This window comes from Trichosurus vulpecula, chromosome 2 (assembly GCF_011100635.1).
Source record: "Trichosurus vulpecula isolate mTriVul1 chromosome 2, mTriVul1.pri, whole genome shotgun sequence".
Classification (NCBI taxonomy): Eukaryota; Metazoa; Chordata; class Mammalia; order Diprotodontia; family Phalangeridae; genus Trichosurus; species Trichosurus vulpecula.
In genome coordinates this window covers 81293401-81312767 of record NC_050574.1, presented here as the reverse complement: position 1 = coordinate 81312767, position 19367 = coordinate 81293401, and the positions used below count along the sequence as shown (strand labels likewise).

General features: G+C 39.6%; 1 protein-coding gene across 1 annotated transcript in view; it reads left to right on the top strand.

Annotated features, from left to right (window-relative positions):
• The window catches only part of LOC118836494 (SUN domain-containing protein 2-like), a 427898-nt gene that overhangs the window by 2043 nt on the left and 406488 nt on the right, over positions 1–19367 (top strand). The window contains exons 3-6 of the mRNA XM_036743770.1: positions 246–316; positions 1300–1427; positions 7160–7414; positions 7608–7685. Coding sequence (XP_036599665.1) covers positions 246–316; positions 1300–1427; positions 7160–7414; positions 7608–7685 — 532 coding nt within the window. The remainder of the gene's footprint in view (positions 1–245; positions 317–1299; positions 1428–7159; positions 7415–7607; positions 7686–19367) is intronic.

Below are 19367 nucleotides of genomic sequence, written 5' to 3'. Positions count from 1 at the left end.
TGTCAAAGGGTACCCTGTCACCATTCATGACAACATTAATGCATTTCCCAAAGGCCAGTTTTCTCTTTCCACTTTACCTCCAGGGCTGCCCATAAAAACCCAGAGCTCCACATCTTGTCTGTCCCTGGATAAGGGCACACCCTTTTGGGTTTCACTGGCAGCTCAGGGAGGGTGTCAGTGGAGACTGTGGTAGGGAAGGTCAGGTGCTACCATCTCCTCCTTCATTTCATCCCCATGTAATACAGGTGCTGTTCCACTGCGAAGAAGATGCTCCTGTTTCTTCTATTGCCACTGCTTCTGGTTTCACTGACTTTTGGTGAGGCTTACTGAGTCCCCAGGGCAGCCTGGGAGGGAGGATGGCCCAGGGTTTGATGGCAGGGCCGTGGAAGGAAAGTCTGGAAGATAGAGCTTTGACAGGGAGCCTTTAGGGACCTGGGACAAAAGCCTGGGGAAAAGGGACCCTGGTCTCGTATGGGGAAGTTTTCATGCCTAAAATGTGAAAGTTATGTCTTGTGTCTCCTTCTCCTATTCCATTTCAACACACCTTTTTGTGCTCCTTCTGTATACAGGCCTCCCTTATGTGGTTGGGGTAGCTGTGAGGCTTCCCAGGGGCATGTTTTATCTGTGCCCTGTGTGTTCACTGACCAGGCACTTGAGGGCGGGGGAGTGGTAGCGGAGCTGAGTCAGTTATCTGGGCAGGACAGACGCAATGGTAGAACTGGAGGCCTTTGCCCCTTCTCATTGTTGAGAACAGACAGGGTGGTCCTCCCTAGATGATCCCAGAAGGGCTGGACTCTTGCCCAGGAGCCATGACGTCACTCAGTCCATACTGTGTGAAAAAAACCAAGCTCATGAATGATGACACCACAAGCAGACGGTCACCAGGACCTGTATTCAGGTGGCATCACTTGAGAGCATCTGGTCCTCCTTCAGAAGGGAGAGAGCAGTGTGTAGACTAGGCCTGGGATGAGAAGTCAGGACGTCTTGGTTTATACTCCATGTCCTCACCATCTTATTCTTATGTATCTTTTTTGCCATAATTCAAAATTATATCATGACCTCCTGATAGGATCATGTGAAAGGGAATCCTTTCCTGTCGGCTCTTGTGGTGGAAGTGGCTCTAGCCATTGCCTTCCATGTCATGGAGCCTGTCAGGCATCTGCTTTTCTTGGACTGGGGTCTGAGCTTGCATAGATGTGACACTGCCAGACTCAGTCCAGATGTAGGTCCTCATCCTGTACTTCTTACCAGTCTGGTGCCTCAGCCTCTGCCTCAATAGCCTTTGCTCCCATGTGCTAGGTGCTTGGTATTTCTACCTGTATGGACTGCAGACTTTCCACCCTGCTATGCTCTCCTGGTGGGCAGCAAAGGGAAGCAGCAAGAGTGAGGAGTTACAGGAATCAGGAAAATCTACCCCAAATTTCCAGGTGAGTGCCTGGGATTTTTATCAGGAACGGTTAGCACACCGTGGGCAGACACCTTGCTCACAATCAAGTTCATTCCTCTCAACCTACTGTTACTTAGTCAACAAGCTCTTATTAATCATTGGTTATTGTGTTTCAGGCAATATCCTAAGCCACTGGGATTCGAAGAAAGGCCAAACCAAACAAACAACCTTACAATCCATGCCCTTGAGAACTTCCTAGACTGATGAGGAGACAATTAGGTACAAACAAAATCTAAAAGGACCAATGGGAGCAGAGCAGTAGAGGGCATTGGCTGTGCTGTTTCTTATAGGGTGGCAATACAGACTATTGTCATACCATCTTTGAAGCCTGTCTTGGCCTGGCCGGGTCTGGCAGATGCAGTCCTTGGTAAGGTCAACTCTGCAGAAACATGACGCATGGGAGAATGGAGAAGCTGGGTTAGTCATAAAAAGGTGTTTTGTTTTAATTTTTTATTAAAACAATCTGTTTTATTTTCTTCTCACCTCCCACCTATTTGGGAAAATGCAAAACAAACCCCTTGTAACAGAAGTGCAGTGTCAAGCAAACCAGTCCCTCCTTGGACATATCTAAGAGATGTATGTCTCCTTCTGCTTCTTGACTCTATTCCCTCAGTGTCAGAAATTGGCTCATTTCCCAGAAGAGTAGTTGATCATCGCATTAATCAGAGTTCCAAAGTCTTTCCAAGTTGTTTGTCTTTATGGTTTGCTTACTCCTCCCTATATCAGTTCATACAAGTTAATAGCAAAAAAATGTGGGACTATTTGGGTTTTTTTTGGAGCACTTCTCAGCAGTAAGAAAATCAAGAGTCTTTGATTGAGTCTTGCCTTTGCTTGAATCAAGAGTCTTTGATTGAATCAGGAGTCCTTGCTTGGAAAGAGTATATATACTCCGAGGTTAGCTTTTTTGGGGGGCTCACTCACTGGAAGAATGTTTGTATAAGTTGGCCAGATGAGACTATGGGTTGCTGTTAAGGAGCCCCCAGCTTTGAAAACCCAGATGTCTGTGCTTCTGTCTCTGGTAACTATGTTTGTATTGCCCTGGTGAGACAGTTAGCAGCCTGTCTATTGTTTTCTGTTATTTTCACTGTTTGTAATTTCTGTTGGTATTTGCTCTGAAGTTCAGGGTGCTGACTTTTTCCCCTGAACTCAGTGAATGACATGCATATGCTTAATTCAAGTAAGATTGTTAAGCCATTACAGTTGCTTTCTTTAGAGAAGCAGATCAAAGGACATGTGCTAGCAGCCCTCTTACATGCTGGTGTTATTGGCTTTACACCTCCACAGTAGCTTCAAGGAACACTGTTGTTACAAAATGGGGCAGTTGGCAAGATCTTCAAATTGAAATGAATGTTTGGGGTTTGGGGGTACTGGGATAGAGTTTGGATGTTTCCCAGTTATTGGGTTGCTCTTTCTACTTGTGGTGGCTATGGTTCTGTGGCGCCTCAAAAGTAGAAGCAGCCTGAGGGGAAACAGGCAACTAGCAGTGATGGCAGTGGTTTCCAAGGTGCTTGCAGCAGGGCCCCTGGGAGATCACCTGTGCTTCCTCCTCCCTTCCGCACTAGGCCTCTGGAAGAGACATGTTATAGCCGTGGCTATGGGAGGATAACAAGCAGAGGCTCGGGGCTACTAGGTCTCCCTCAGTCTTTGGACCATCTATGAGCATGATGTGTGTGGTTAGCATTCTTCCTGTATAATCTGAGTGACCACATGGAGTGGTGGCGTAAAGGACGCGGCTTTGGAGAGCAGCAACAACGAGGTGCTGGATGTCCGATGCAGACCGAGGCCCATGATTTTGGAAATACCAGTGTCAGAATTTGAATTTCCTGACATCTTATGTTCACTGCAAGGATTTCTTTTCAACTGGGAGAGGGGGAAAATCAGTGGAATGATTACTCACAGACTCCCCTTGGAGAAGACAAGTCAACCTTAAGACTTGGGTTTTATCACATTTTCAAGGCAACTCGAAAGCCCCAAAGTTCTACTCACAAGGAGCATGAGCATAAGCATAAGTATAAGCAATGAGCATAATAAGCAAACATCATGTTTACAGATGGCCAAGAATGTCTACGAGGAATCCGATAAGATCATTTTGTCCTTGTGACCCCAACACCCAGCACAGGAATTTATCAGTGTTGATTGATTGGAATTGTATGCATTCTGCAAAACAACGTGCAAGAGAAGAAGACACTAATACAATTTGTCAGTAAGAGAGTCCTTAGATACAACATACATGGTCAGCATCACGAAGAAAACAAGAACAGACCATGTTCACAGAATAAGAAATACTGGTTACATAATTCATCTCAGCATCCAACATCAGATCAGTGACTGGGCCCAACAAAGATCAAAATCAAGAGCAACTTAGAAGAAAGAGGGACAAAATAGGAGTAGGAGACACAGTACAGATCCAACAGCTCCATTTCTTCTTGTTCAGATACGTTAACAAGTCATGCACGGACAAAAGCAACACTGACTCATAGAATGCTTTCCCAAGGATGAGTGACTACTGCCTCAAAACACCACATTTCAGTGAGAAGGCTAGCAAGCCTGGAGGCTGCCTGTGTCAGAGACCAGCTGTTCTTTGCCGAGCAAAGAAGTCATGGCAGCAAAAGGCAAGACTGTGTTTGAGGACAGGCCACTGGCAAAAGAGAAGAGAGTAGTGAATAAAGAATACAAACAGTGACCTCATGAAACAACAAAGAGCAGGAAGGCACCTCAGTCTCCCTATTCGGCCTAGTCCTGAGAATGGAGGCCCTTGATCTCCTGAGGTAGCCCCTTCCCCTTTTAGTGACTTGCTTTACTAGAAAGTTGTCTTTGCCTCTGATATATGTGTGATTTCTGTCCAGCTGTGTCAAGCAAAACAAGTCTCATCCCCTGTCCACAAAAGTCTGCAAACAGTTTTCATGCTCCCTCATTGTTTTTATGCATTTGCTGATTTGTTTCCAAAAATCTTGATATCTTTTGTTTTTACATAACCTACCTTTCCCCGTGTAGCTTTTCTCCTCAGAGAGAGATGCAGGTAATTTGGAAAATACCTGAAAATTTCTGGTGATCTATTAATGCAAATAACTAAGAGTTAGATATATCATTATACATATATATGTATGTATGATATGCATTTATACACGTATATGGATATATTTTGTGTGTATATGTACATGTATATCTATATTTCTATCTATCTATATATCTATGTCTATATATATATATATATTTAGGTTATTTTAAAGACTTGTTTCTAGCTTTTGCTTGTATGTCACCCACCTTTCTCAATATATCCTTCCCTCCCACAGAGCCATTCCTTAAACAAAAGAATAAAAAAAAGAAGGGAAGGAAAAAGTTCAGCAAAACCAACCAACTTACCCCCCAAGTCCAGCATTACACGCAGGATCCATCACAGTAGTATCCCACCCCTGCAAAGAAGGGAAGGGAAGAATAAACTCACTGGTCATCTTTGGGCTCACACTTCAGCCTGATCTTTTCACAACATTCCGTTTCAGTTGGTGGTTGTTCTTTCTATTTCCATGGCTGTCTGTGGTACTTCTTTATCATTCATTGATTTCACTTTGTCCCAGTTCATCTAAGTCTTCTCACATTTAGCTTTATTCATCAGAGTCACGGTTTCCTACCATTGTAATATTTCACTGTTTCCATAAGGCCCCCTCCCCCTCTGTGTGTATCTACTTTGTTTCCGGTTCTTTGCTACCAAAGAACTTTATTTGGTAGTTTGTTTGGTATGGCACTGAATAAGTAAGTCAATGTAGGTAATACTGTCATTTTTATTCTACTGGCTTGATGTACCCACGAGCAATGAATATGTCTCCAATTGTTGAGACTGCTCCTCTCTGCCCTATGTCTGTGGCCCAGAGGTGCCACCTGGCCCCTTTCCTCCTCCCAGCCCTCCTACAGGGTCCTCCAAGACCTGCTCCTGCCCAGGGAGTCAGTCCCAGCCCTTTTACCATCCCTGGGCACTGAAATACTTCCCACCATGCCAGCTGCCATTATGCTGGGCTCCTGTCCAGCACCCACCCCAGTGTACTCAGCCTTCTCTTTCTTTTTCAGCTTCCCTGAGCTGGAAAAATGACTCATGGGGACTGTTTCTTGGCTTTCTTGATCAGAATACTATCTGGCATATTTTCTAGATGGCTAGAGGGGAGGTGCACTGGGCTCAGCTAAAATGCTGAGCCTCCCTCTGCTATCTTGGCTCTGCCCTGGTTCAGTATAAATACTAGGGCATGGAGACTGTGGACCTTCTGCATGCTTGGCCCCCTTTGCACCTCTTGGGGAGGTCACTGACCCAGACTTTTGCCCTGAGCTCTCTTAGCTTCTTTACCATATCTACCTTCCTAAACCTGGCCACCCCAGTTCAGGCCCTCATCACTTTCTCCTGGGTGTTAGAAATACACTTGACACTGAATTTCAGGGATCAAGGGCAATTTATTCTTAATGAGGAATCCAAAGGAATTGGTAAATGTTCCTGGGTAGGAGTGGACTCCTCCCTTTTTTAGGAAGAGGGAGTTGGGAATACAGGAGCAAGATCATCTTTATTCTGTTAGACTGCCACAGAGAGATGCAGTATCAGCTCAGTACTTCCCTTGAGAGGATGGATTGGTCTGCTCCCTTCTGGGTTACGATGTTCTCTGCATGCCCCTCACATGCAACTCCTTGGTATGTTACCTGCCCGCCCCCCAAAATACTTCCCATGTTCAAAAATGGCAGAAAACTCCTCCCTGTTGGTGTGTAAATTAATATTCAATTAACCAATTAAGCATACATGGTAGCCAGTTGACCTAGTTCTCCCTTAATCCTTGACTGTTATCTGGCTGGTTTAGTCCAGTTTTTAATAAACATCCTGAGGCTGCGGTTTATGCAAAACTGTAAACTTTATTTGGATTGGCTGGGGACCCTCATCCTGGTTAATTTTTACTTTGTTCAAGCTGACACTTAATGAAATATTCTTTGAAACTTAATGACCTCTTCTATGGGAACCTAACTTTGCCTAACTTTTACCAATCTCTCACATGGGTCATTGCAGCAGACTCCTGAGTGGCCTCCCTGCCTCCAGTCCATTCTTCACTCTGCTCCCAAAGGAACTTTCCTTAAGGACAGAGAAGCTTGGTGGTAACTTCCCTCCTCAGCCAACTCCAGGGGCTCCCCTTTGCCTCCGGGCTAAAATAGCTCCACTCTCTCTTTCCAGGCTTAGCCTTACTGGGCCTCAGTCCTTCCATACTTGGTGACCTTGCCAAAATGTCTGCCTCCATGTTGAGAATTCATTCTCTGTTCCCTTTCCTCTTTTAGTTCTGCTCTCCTCCCCACAAGCTGGTGCCCTTTCTCCAATTAACCTGTTCATCCACAGGCCTTTATGAAGCACTTATTATGTGCCAGATCGTGGCCTTGATCATTCAGGTACAAAGAATGAAACAATTCCCATTAGCAGGGAATGTCTATTCTAATGGGAGGGGCCAAAACAGTATCCAAAAATGTAAACACCAGCAATGTAAAATGAAGAATTCCACACATGGCAGTTAAATACCTGGTGGTTTGGAATGTTCTTGTCTCCGCCAATAGGATGGAAGTTCCCAGTGTGTAAGAAAGGTTCCTTTCTTGGTGCTTGTGTGCTTAGTAAATGCGGGAGTCTCTAATGCCCAGTGTTCGTTGTTAGTCCTCCTAAGGGACTTTTGATCTTTGTTTGTTTTCCTTCTTGTTCCCAAGGCTGAACAACATGTCCTGTCAAGGGTTCATTGTTCAGGAAGACGACTGGAGACTCTGACATCAGATTCCTCTGCTCATTGGCAGAAGGAGGCTGCTAGGCTGGAACACCTGCAGCTACAGGCAGGGGCCATTGAGAATGGAGATGGGAAATGCCTGAGCCAGGAAGACATTTTGACTGTCCTGGAGGGCCTGGTGAGCCGATTGGAAGCCATTCTGAAGGAAGACTTCCGCAGGGAGAGTACTGCTTACATCCAGGTGAGGAGAAAGCAGGAGTTGCTCACCTGTTCTCCTGCTCAGACCAGTTCACCAGGACTGGCCTCTCTCAGTTTGAGAGAGGGGCAGTGGCAGTCATGGAGGTCTTGAGATGAGGCAGTGCTCTGGGCTCTCCAGAGCCTGCCAAGTTCCCTGGGTCTTGTTGAAGGCCTGTCTCCTTGTCTGTGCTCCTCAGGAAGCGATGGCCAAGCTCAGGGCTAAAAATCCTCAAGATTTGGATAACATCTTAAAGAAGATTACTTGGATATGCCAGGTAATCCAGAAACTCATCTTCTTCTGGAGGCAGAGACAGTGGGGGTGGGCATCTCAGGAGAGGCCTCTCAGGGGGCCTGGCACTTGTCTGAGGGGTTCTGGCCATATTTCATACCTGTCTGGGAGCATCTTAGATTGACATAGACTCTGGTCATGCTAAGAGATGGCCACTTGCTATCAGAGCCACCTGAAGACCCTGTACCCTGTTGTCTGAAGGATGAGCAGGGAGCTTACCGACCTCAAAAAAACCTAGACCTGCTCCTGCAGCAAGTGTCTGAGACCCGTCCCATGTGCTGAGCACATCCATGCAGGAAGACTGGGGAGGGATAAGACTGTGAAGGAGAAGAATGGGACTTAAGACCTAAGTTTGAAACTTTCTTCAAGGGACCAAGAAATAACCTTACCACTCTGGGGAAAGTGGTTGATGCCTACTCCTAGCTGAGCTTGGATCTTTCTCAGGTGCCTCCTCTTGGTGGCATGGTAGGACAGGAGGCCAGTCTTGGAAAGGTCTAACCTGGACCCAAGATCAAGATTTCTGGAGCCCAACAGTTTGTAGAGAACAGGATTCTCCTCAGCAGATGGAGGGCCTACCCAGAGAAGACCACAAGTCCCCAGAATGAGGAGCTGATATTTTTATCGGTCTCAATGTAGCCTCATTTTCCTTACAGGAGCTAGAAAGATGGATCCTCCAGCTCAAGTTGGAGTGGCAGACGTAAGGTTCCAAAGTGACTTCTAAAGTGAAAGGGATGGAAGGAGGGCTAGTAAGCTAGATCAGAGAAGTTAAAAGTGAGATTGTGGGTGGGGGTAGGGGGTGGGGGAGTGGGGGTGGTCAGTGGAGCTAGAATACTTGGGTTAGCAAGTCCATAAGGTCAATGAGAGATGGTGAGGTCTTCAAAGAGCAGATGAAGATACTGAGGCCTGGGAGGGAAATGACCTGCTCAGGGTGACCCAGGGAGTAAAAGGGAAGACTTGAAGCCAAGTCATGTCATCATTTCCTTGATGTTACGGTCCTCTTCGAGAACAAAGAACAAAACACAACAACCACCAACAACAGTTAATAATACGTTATGGTTATCTTGTTCACCCCATCAAATTCTTAGGGTCATAGCCAGAATAGATTTCAAAAAACATTCTATCCCTATGTCCTAATGTTATGATAATTAATTTTAAAGCATGCTAAAGTGTGTTTTTAAGTTTAATATTTAATTAGCATGACAGTAGAAATAAGAAGAAAATCATTGTGATGATTCAGAGGTGATTTAGGTGGTGGTGGTGGGGGTGGTAGTGTGATGATGGCGGCGGTGGTGGTGGTGGTAGTGGAGGTGGCATTGGAGGTGGCAGCAGCAGTGGTGATGATAGTGGTGGTTTATTGTGCTCACTTCTAAATTCCATGATTAAAGAGCGATGTCAACAAACTAATGAGCATTTAGAAAATTCTTAGGTTTGATAAGGATGCCAGGAACTGAAGGGCTATAAAATTTATGTTATTTGAGGAATGAATAATGAAACTAGGTAGGGCTATTTAGTATGAAAAAACAGGATTTACAAAAGGACATGATAGCTATCTTTAAAATTAAAACCATTATTTGCCCATTGTACATACTGTGAGGGTAAGGCGATAGCAATATAGAGAAATATCAATATGATGCATGGCAGAGTCTTTGTGTGCTTTTTTACTGTTATAATACCTGTGATGGAATAACAGAAACAATCAATGATGATTCTTCAGGGCTCTGTTTTATCTTTCTATGTTATCTCCCTTGGTGATCTCATTATTTCCAATGGATTGAATTATCATCTTTACGTAGATAATTACCTAATCTAAAGGTCTTACTGGGCAATCAGACACCAAAAAGGGCAGTGGATAGAGTCTTGGACCTGGAGTAAGGATGATTCGTTTTCATGATTTCAAATCTAGCTTCAGACACTTACTAGCTGTGTGACCCTGGGCAAGTCACTTAACCCTGTTTGCCTCAGTTTTTTTCATCTGTAAAATGAGATGGAAAAGGATATGGCAAGGCACTTCCCATATGGAAGTGGCTTGCCATATCTTTGCTAAGAAAATCTCAAATGGGGTCATGACAAGTTGGACATGACTGAATAACAACAAAAGAGGCCTGAATCTCTCTCATGAGCTCTCTCATTAACAACTCTAATTTTAATGTATCAAACTGGTGTCCCATAAGCATCTCAAACACAACATGTAAAAAACAAAACTCATCATCTTTCCACAAAATTCCTCCCTTTTCAAAACTTCTGTTTTACTACTGAATGCATATACATCCTCCAAGATATCAGACTTACTTTGTCAGTGTCATACTTGATTCCAATGTGCACCCATTGCACATTTATAATCTATTGCCAAGTCTTGACATCTTTACCTTCACATTATCTCCCATACATGACCCCTCTTCTACACTCACATATATAACTGATTTTTATCACTTCATGTCTTGACTTTCACAATAGACTTTTAATTAGTCTCATTAACTCAGGTCTCTCTCCTCTCAAATCTACCATCTACTCAACTTCCAAAGTGATTTTCCTGAACTTTAAGTTTCACCATTTTCCTACCCTACTCAATAAGTTCCAAAGACTCCACATTACCTTTAAGATAAAGCATAAAATTCTCTGTTATGTAGAGTCTTTTATATCCGGGCCCATTTTTACCTTTCCAGTCTTCTTGCACTTTATTCTCATTTATGTAGTCTTTGATTAAACTTCTCTGGCCTTTATAAATGTCCCCAACAGACTCAATGTCCCAAATCTGTGAATTTGTGCTGACTTTTCCTCATAGCTGGAATATTCATTATCCTCACCAATGGCTCCTGGATTCCCTTAAGAATCAGCTCAGGGGTGATGGAGTCAAAGTGGCAGAGAAAAGGCAGAGACTTGCCTGAGGTGTACCAAATTCCTCTTCAAACAACTTCAAATAATGCCTCCAAATGAATTCTGGAATAGCAGAACTCACAAAAGGACAAGTTGAAATTTTTTTTCCAGCCCAAGACAACAGGAAATGTCTGTTACACCCATGTAAGAGCGGAGTACAGTCCAGGACAGGCAATGCACTGTCAAGGTAGCAACAAATTATGCTTCAGCAGTGACTTCAGCAGCTTTCAGCTCACATATGGTAAGTGGGTTAAACTCTGGTTAGAAGATTACAGGGCTTCTTTTGCTGGCACTGGCATTCCCCATAGGTGGATCCAGGTCACAGTCCTGGGTTGCAGTCTCAGGGAGAGGAGGAGCACTATCACATAAAAGCTTGCAGCCACAGGGGAACAGAGATCCTAGTCACAGTTTCATGGTGGAAAAGAGTGGTTTTGGTTGCGTACAGATGAAAACACAGGCCAGAAGAATAGTAAATACATCTCTCCTCAGATCATACCACCTTAAAAGAACTGAAAACTTGCAGACCCCCAGAACTAGAATTGAAATATATATATATATATATTCCGTGAGGACCAACCCTGACATACTGCGCTTTTCTCAGCAACCTAAGGGGCAAGGACAACTCCAGGGGACTCACGATGGAGAATGCTATCTTCATCCAGACAAAGAACTGCGAAGTTTGAATACAGACTGACGCACACTACATGCTCGCCTTTTCTGCTTCTCTTTTGTTTTTGTTTTTGGGTTTTTTTTTTTTTGGTTCTGTTTCTTCTTTCTCATGATTCATTCCATTGATCAAAATTCTTCTCCACGACTTGACTAGTGCATAAATTAATTCAATGCAAAGTCATACATGACAGTTATATGAGACTCCATGCCATCTTGGGGAGGGAGGGGGGAGCGAGGGGAGAAAAACTGGAACTCAAAACTATGTAGAACCGTGTGTGGTAAACTAAAAATAAATAAAGAAATTTATAAAAAAAAAAGACACCGACAATAAAATGTCAGGTTGAATTAAAGGAGAGAAATTACTCTGTAAAAAAAAAAAGAAATATATATATATGTATATATATATATATAACACACATACATATATTATATCTATAGTTATATGTATCTCTATCTATATATATGTTTATATCTATTAATATATCTATATCTATGTCTATCTCTATATTTATCTAGCTTATATAGGTATATACATATACACATACCACATACATACACAAACACTACTCACACACACATGCACACACACACGCACACACACACAAACACACGCATATGTATATATCCGTCCTCCACAGGAACAGAGTTCAACTTCAACATGAAATTAAAAGTTTTAAAAAATGAGCAAGTAACAAAAAGAAATTTAAAAGAACCTAACCATAGAAAGTTATTATGGTGACAGGGAATAATATAACACAAACTCAGAAGAGGACAACAAAGCCAAAACATCTACATGCAAAGCCTCAAAGAAGAACGTGAATTGGTCTCAGCCCCCCTCCCCAAAAATTCCTGGAAAAGCTCAAAAAGGATTATAAAAATCAAATAAGAAAGGTTGGTGGAAAACTGGGAAAAGAAATGAGAATGAGGCAAGAAAGTAACAAAAAAAATATTAACAGCTTCGTAAGGGAGACAAAAAAAAAATTGTGAAAAAAAATGACACCTTCTAAAACAGAATATGCCTATTGGTAAAAAGAGGCACAGAAGTCCACTGAAGAGAAGAGTTCTTTAAAAAGCACAATTGGCCAGGTGGGCAAAGGAGGTACAAAATTCACTGAAGAGAACTCCTTAAAAAGTAAAACTGAAGAGGAAATTAAAGCAACTATTAGAAGCTATTTTGCCCAATTATATACCAAATAAATTTGACAATCTAAATGAAATGCATGAATATTTACAAAAACACAAATTGTCTACATTAATAAAAGAGGACATTAAAAAAAAGAATTGAACAAGCCATCAATATACTCCGTAACAGAAACATCCCCAGGGCCAGATGTGGCCCTGTGAACTCTGCTAAACATTTAAAGAACAGTTAATCTCAATACTATATAAAGTATTTAGGAGAATAGGCAAAGAATGAATCCTCTGAGATTCCTTTTATGACACAAATATGATACTGATACCTAAACCAGGAAAGACAAAAACAGGGAAAAAATTATAGATCAATTTCTGTAATGAATATTGAGGCAAAAATGTTAAATACAACACTAGCAAGGAGATTACAGCAATATATCTTAAGTATCATACACCATGACCAGGTAGATTTTGTACTAGAAATGCAGGACTGGTTCAATATTATAAAAACTAATGCCACAATTGACCACGTGAACAACAATGCCACCCCCCAAAAATCATGTGATTATCTCAGTAGTTGCAAAAATAGCTTTTAACAAAATGTAACACCCATTCCTTTAAGAGAACACACTAGAGACCATAGGAATAAATGAAGCTTTCTTTAAGACAAGTTAAAAGTTAAAGTTAAAGATCTATCTGAAACCATCAGCAAGTAGTGTCTATAATGGGGGCAGGCTAGAAGTCTTCCCAGTAAGATTAGAGGTGAAGCCAGGATGCCCATTATTACCACTATTATTCAAATACTAACTCCAGCAATAAAATAAGAGAAAGAAATTCGAAGAATGAAAATGAGCAATGAAGAAACAAAACTGTTACTCTTTGCAGATGATATGGTGGAATACTTACAGGGTCCTAGAAAATCAAATGAAAAGCTACTTAAAATAGTTATCAACTTTAGGAAAGTTGCAGGGTACAAAACAAACCCACAAAAGTCATCAGCATTGCTATATGTGTCACCAACAAAGTCCAGCAGCAAGAGAAAAATAGAAATTCCATTTAAAATAACTGCAATATAAATGACTTAGAAATCTACTTGCCAAGACAAACCCAATAATTATATGAACACAATTACAAAACACTTTTCACACAAATGAAATTAGGTCTAAACAATTGGAAAAAATATATTGTCCATGGGCAGGGCAAGCCAATATAATAAAAATGTAAATTCTACCTAAATTAATCTCCTTATTCAGTGTCATGCCAACCAAACTACCAAAAATTATAGAGGTAGACAAATAATAAGAAAATTCATCTGAAAGAGCAAAAGGTCACAAATATTAAGGAATCAACAAAAAAATGTGAAGGACAGTGGCTTATATATATCAGATCTCAAACTATATCATAAAATGGTAATCATCAAAAGCCTTTTGTGCTCATTAAGAAATAGAGTGATGGATCAGTGGAATAGATTAGGTACACAATAGATAGCAGTAAATGACCATAGTAATTTAGTGTTTGATAAATCCCAAAATTCAAGTTTTTGGGGCAAGAACTCACTATTTGACAAAAAATGCTGGGAATATTGGAAAATAGTGGGAAATAAACTTGGTTTAGACCAACATCTCACACTGTAAACCAAGATAAGGTGGAAATGGGTACACAAATTAGATATACAAGATCACACCATAAGCAAATTTTGGAGCATGGAATAGTTTGCCTGTCAGGTCTATGGATAAGGAAATAATTTAAGACCAAACAAGAGTTAGAGAACATCACAAGATGCACTCTGGATAATTTTGATTATATTAAATTAAAAAGGTTTTGCACACACACACACACACACACACACACACACACACACACAAAACAGATTAGAAGGAAAGCAGAAAGGTAAGGGAATTTTTTTTTTCTCAGCAAGCATACTAAAGGCCTCATTTCTCAAGTATAAAGAGAATTGAGTTAAATGTATAAAAAAAAATAGTCATTCCTGAATTGATGAATTGTCAAGGGATATGAACAGGCAGTTTTCAGTTGAAGAAATCATATGTTCATATGAAAAAATGCTCTAAACCACTATTGATTAGAGAAACACAAATTAAAACATCTCTGAGGCACCACATCACACCTATCAGATTGTCTAATGTGACAGAAAAAGAAAATCATAAATTTTGGAGGGGATATGGGAAAATTGGGACACTAATGCACTGTTGGTGGAGTTGTTAACTAATCCAACCATTCTGGAGAACAATTTGGAACTGTGCCCAAAGGTCTACAAAACTGCATACTATTTGACCCAGCAATACTATTAGTAAGATCATATCCTAAAGAGATTTTTCAAAAAGGGAAAAGCCCTACAATTAAAAAAAATATTTATAGCAGCTCTTTTTCTGGTGGCAAAGAATTGAACATCGATGGGATGATTATAAGTTATAAGATGGCTGAACAAGTTATAGTATATGATTATAATGGAATACTATTCTACTATGAGAAATGAGCTATACATTCTCAGAAGAAAAAAATACATGGAAAGGCTTACATGAACTGATGCAAAATAAAATGAACAGAATAAGGAGAACAGTGTACACAGTCATAGCAATACTGTAAGATGATCAGCTATAAATGAGTTAGATATTTTCAGCAGTACAATGATCTAAGACTATCCTGAAGGACTTATGATGAAAAATGCTATCAACCTCCAGAGAAAGAACTGATGAAGTCTGAATGCAGAGAAAAGCAAAGTTTTGTTTTGTTTTGTTTTTTTACTTTCTTCAGTTTTCTTTTATTTTAAATTGGTCTTTTGTTCACAACATAACTATTATGGACACATTTTGCATGACCATACATGTATAACCTATATCAAATTGCTTGCATTCTCAATGAGGGGAGGTGGGAGGGAGGGAGCAAGAGAATTTGGAACCCAAAAATTATTAAACAAATATTAAAATTGTTTTAATATCTAATTACTAAAATCAAATACAAATAAATTATAATATAAATTATAAATTTTAATTGAAAATTAGAAAAATAAAATATTAAATAAAATGAATAAGTTTAAAAGTAATCACTTTTGATAAAATAAAGACAGCTCAAATACCACCTTCTGTGAGGGGATTTATTGCCCATTGTTAGCTTTCTGAAATTATATTGTAATTGAAGTGCATGTATTTTCTTTGTACAAATGTCGAATATTGTCTCCCCCATTATAATGTGATTTTCTTGAGGGAAAGATACTGTGTTTTTACATTTATTTGTATTCACAGTGCTCAGCATAGTGTCTGGCATATTTTTATTGTTGTTATTCAATCATTTCAATTCTGACCAATTCTTTGGGATCTCACATGTTGTTTTCTTTTCTATTTATTTACTTAGTATTTTTTTTCACCAGTTACATGTAAAAAACAACTTCTAACATTTTTTTTGTAAAACCTTGAGTTCCAAATTTTCTCCTTTCCTCCCTCCTCATCCTACCTCATTGAGAAGGCAAGCAATTTCATATAGGTTATACATGTGTAGTCACGCAAAACATATCCATAATAGTGATGTTGTAAAAGAAAACTTGGGCAAAAACACTCATGAAAAATAAAGTTAAAAAATTATGCTTCAATCTCTATTCAGACACCATCAGTTCTTTCTCTGGAGATGGACAGCATTTTTCATCGTAAGTCTTTGGGAGTTGTCTTGGATCATTGTATTGCTGAGAATAGCTAAGTCATTCACAGCTGATCATCTCACAATATTTCTGTTACTTTGTAAACAGTACATTTCACTTCACATCAGCCCATGCAAGTCTTTCCAGGTTTTTCTGGGAGCATCTTGCGCGTCATTTCTTGTAGTAAAATAGGGTTCCATCATCATCACATACCACAACTTATTCTGCCATTCACCTACTGATGGACATCCTCTCAATGTTCAATTCTTTACTCTTAGAAAAAGGCTGATAAGAGATTATTCTGGGAAGATGGTAGAGTACGTCTGAAAATACCAAGCTCTCAAAATTTTCTCCCACAAAAGAGTTAAAATAGCACCTTAGGGTGAACAAAGTCTAGGTGCAGACAAAGAAGAATAGGGGCACAACCAGTGTCTTCCTGGGAAAATTTGAGAAGGTCCAAAGAAAAATAACAGGATGAGGTTTGGTCCCAGGAAGAGTAAACACCTCCAGGGTAGGTTGCACTTTAACAACAAGCAGCAAGCCGCTTAAACAAGTAGTGGCAAGTCCTGGGGTTAATTGGTTTGAGAGGCTGCCTCAGCCCCAGTCACAAGAACTTTTCACCCTAGGATAGTGAGGAGAGTTGGGTGTTTGAGCCTAGAGAGATTGAGGGAACCTCTGATCATGAGGAATGCCAGAATCAGCTATCCTTCGAAGAGCAGTGGGGGTTAAGAAGGAACCAGCACACGTCCGGTGAGTGCGGAAGCAGTGGGGCAGAAATCCTCTGGCTGTGGGCACTCATAGGAGGTCAGAGGTTTGGCCTGGGTTCCAGGTTAGAGGGCAGAATTGAAGATCTTGGCAAGACACCATACCCCAGGACTAAAGGTGATTACAAAAATCAAGCTATTACCACAAAAAATACACAGGCAAAGGAGACAGAATCCAACCATACAAACCTGTTACAGGAATAGAGATGACAGGGGTTCATTTTCAGAGGAGGATATTGAAGTAAAGAAACCCCCAAAGAATAATGCCAATGTTCACCTGACCAAAAAGAATTTATAGAAGATCTTAAAAAAAGAGTTTAAAAATCAAATGCCAGAGATGGAGGAAAAACTAAAAAAAAAAGGAATAAGAATAATCCAAGAAAGACAAGAAGGTAATGAAAGGAAACTCATCCAATTAGAAAAGGAGATTCAGAAACTTAAGGAGGAAAATGACATCTTGAAAATTAGAATTGGACAAAGTGAAGCAAGTGAAATTATAAGAGATGAATAAATAATTAAACTAAAGAAGAATAATGAAAAATAGAAGAGAAATTAAAACATCTTATAAGAAAAACAACAGATTAGGGGAATAAGTTAAGAAGAGAAAACTTGAAAAATAATCAGACTAACTGAAAGTTATGATCAAAAAAAGAATCTTGATACAATAATACAAGAAATAATTTAATAAAATTGTCCTGAAGCATTAGAACAAGGTGGGTAAGTAGAAATAGAAAAAAAAATCCATCAATCACCACTTAAAAGAGATCCTATGAAGAAAACTCATAGGAATACCATAGTCAAATTCTGAAACCCCCACCTCAAGGATGAAATATTACAAGCATCAAGATTAAAACAATCTAAATATGATGGTGCCACAATTAGAATTACACAAGACCTAGCAGCAGAGACATTAAAGGACCACAGGTCTTGGAACACAATATATCGAAGAGCAAAAGACCTGGAGCTCCAGCCGAAAATATCATACCTTGTAAATTTAACTATTATCTTGAATGAAAATAAGGGACATTGGATAAACTTTCATACTTTAAAGAATTTGTTAAAAAATCCTGTACTTAGTAGAAGATTCCACATACAAGAACCAAGAGAAACACAAGATACATACCAAAGACTGATTATAAGGAATTCATAAGGACAGACTGTTTACCTTTTATATGATGTAAAATGTAAAATACATGTCTAAGATTCTTATTAGTGATTGTTGAGCTCATAAGAAAGATTGGGTTAAACCTGACTACGATATGAATTTACAAAGTAAGACCATTTACAAACAGCTAAAAAGGGTAACTATTTTATACAAAAGAGATGCAAGAGAAAGAAATAGTATGCAGGAATTAGATGGGGGAGACAGCTGGTAGGTCTGGTAACCTACGTTCATAATTTTATATATATATATATATATTTAGAAGAATATGAAAGTCTTCTAAATTTAGAAGAAATAAAATGGTAGGGGCATAGGGAGGGGGAGAGGACAAGGGAGGGAGTATTGGAGGGGAGAATGAGGGAATAGGTAAAAGGGGGGTATAGAAGGGTGTTAAGATTAATGGGAATGGGAGGATAAGTGAGGGATCCTTGGAGAGGGGTAGGTAAGTAATAGGAGGGCAAGGTAGTTGGTAGAAGTAAAGTAGAAGAATCACAGGGATAGGAAACAAGAGATATGCACAAATATAAAAACAAATATAGGAGTAGAGTATGTTTGGTAAAGAACATGTCTATATGTGTATGTATATATGTATATATGTATGTATATATCTATAGCTATAAAGAAACATACTTAAACTTTATTGTAGCCTTCTGGGGTGGACTGGGGGAAGGGAAAAAAGAACAAAGTAAATAAGGACACAGCAGAAAACAAAAGAAAACTCACAAGAAAGCAAAGATGAACAATTCTCAATGCAATATGTATTATTTATCACACATGCTTCTTGAAATGAAAACTTATTGTTATATATTTTGAATACTCTCTTACATTCTGTTGTGCACATAACATGCTATTTTCTTTCTTACTTTGTATTTAAATTTCAATATTTAAGTTTATATGTTTTGTTTATTTTCTCTATTCTGTATTTTCACTCTGGCCCTTGAATGTAAAATAAAATATAAAAAAAAGTAAAAAAAAATGAAAAAGGCTCCTATAAATATTTTTGTAATATAAGTATTTTTTTTCTTTTTTTAAAATCTCTTTCAGAATACAGACCTAGTAGTGGTATGGCTAGTTCAAAAAGTATGCATGGTTTTAAAACTTTTGGGTCATAGCTCCACATTGCTCTATAGAATAGTTGAATTGGTTCACAACTCTGCCAACATTGCATTAATGTCTCATTTTTCCCCCTATCTCCTTCAACATTTGCCCTTTACATTTTCTGTCCTATTAGAAAATCTAATAGGTATGAGGTAGCACCTCAGAATTGTTTTAACTTGCATTTCTCCTATCAATAGTGAGTTAGAATGCTTTTATTGCTATAGATAGCTTTTATTACTTCATTTCCAAAATGATTATATATTCTGATCATTTATCTATTGGAGAATGGGTCTTATATTTTCTAATTTAACTCAGTTCTCT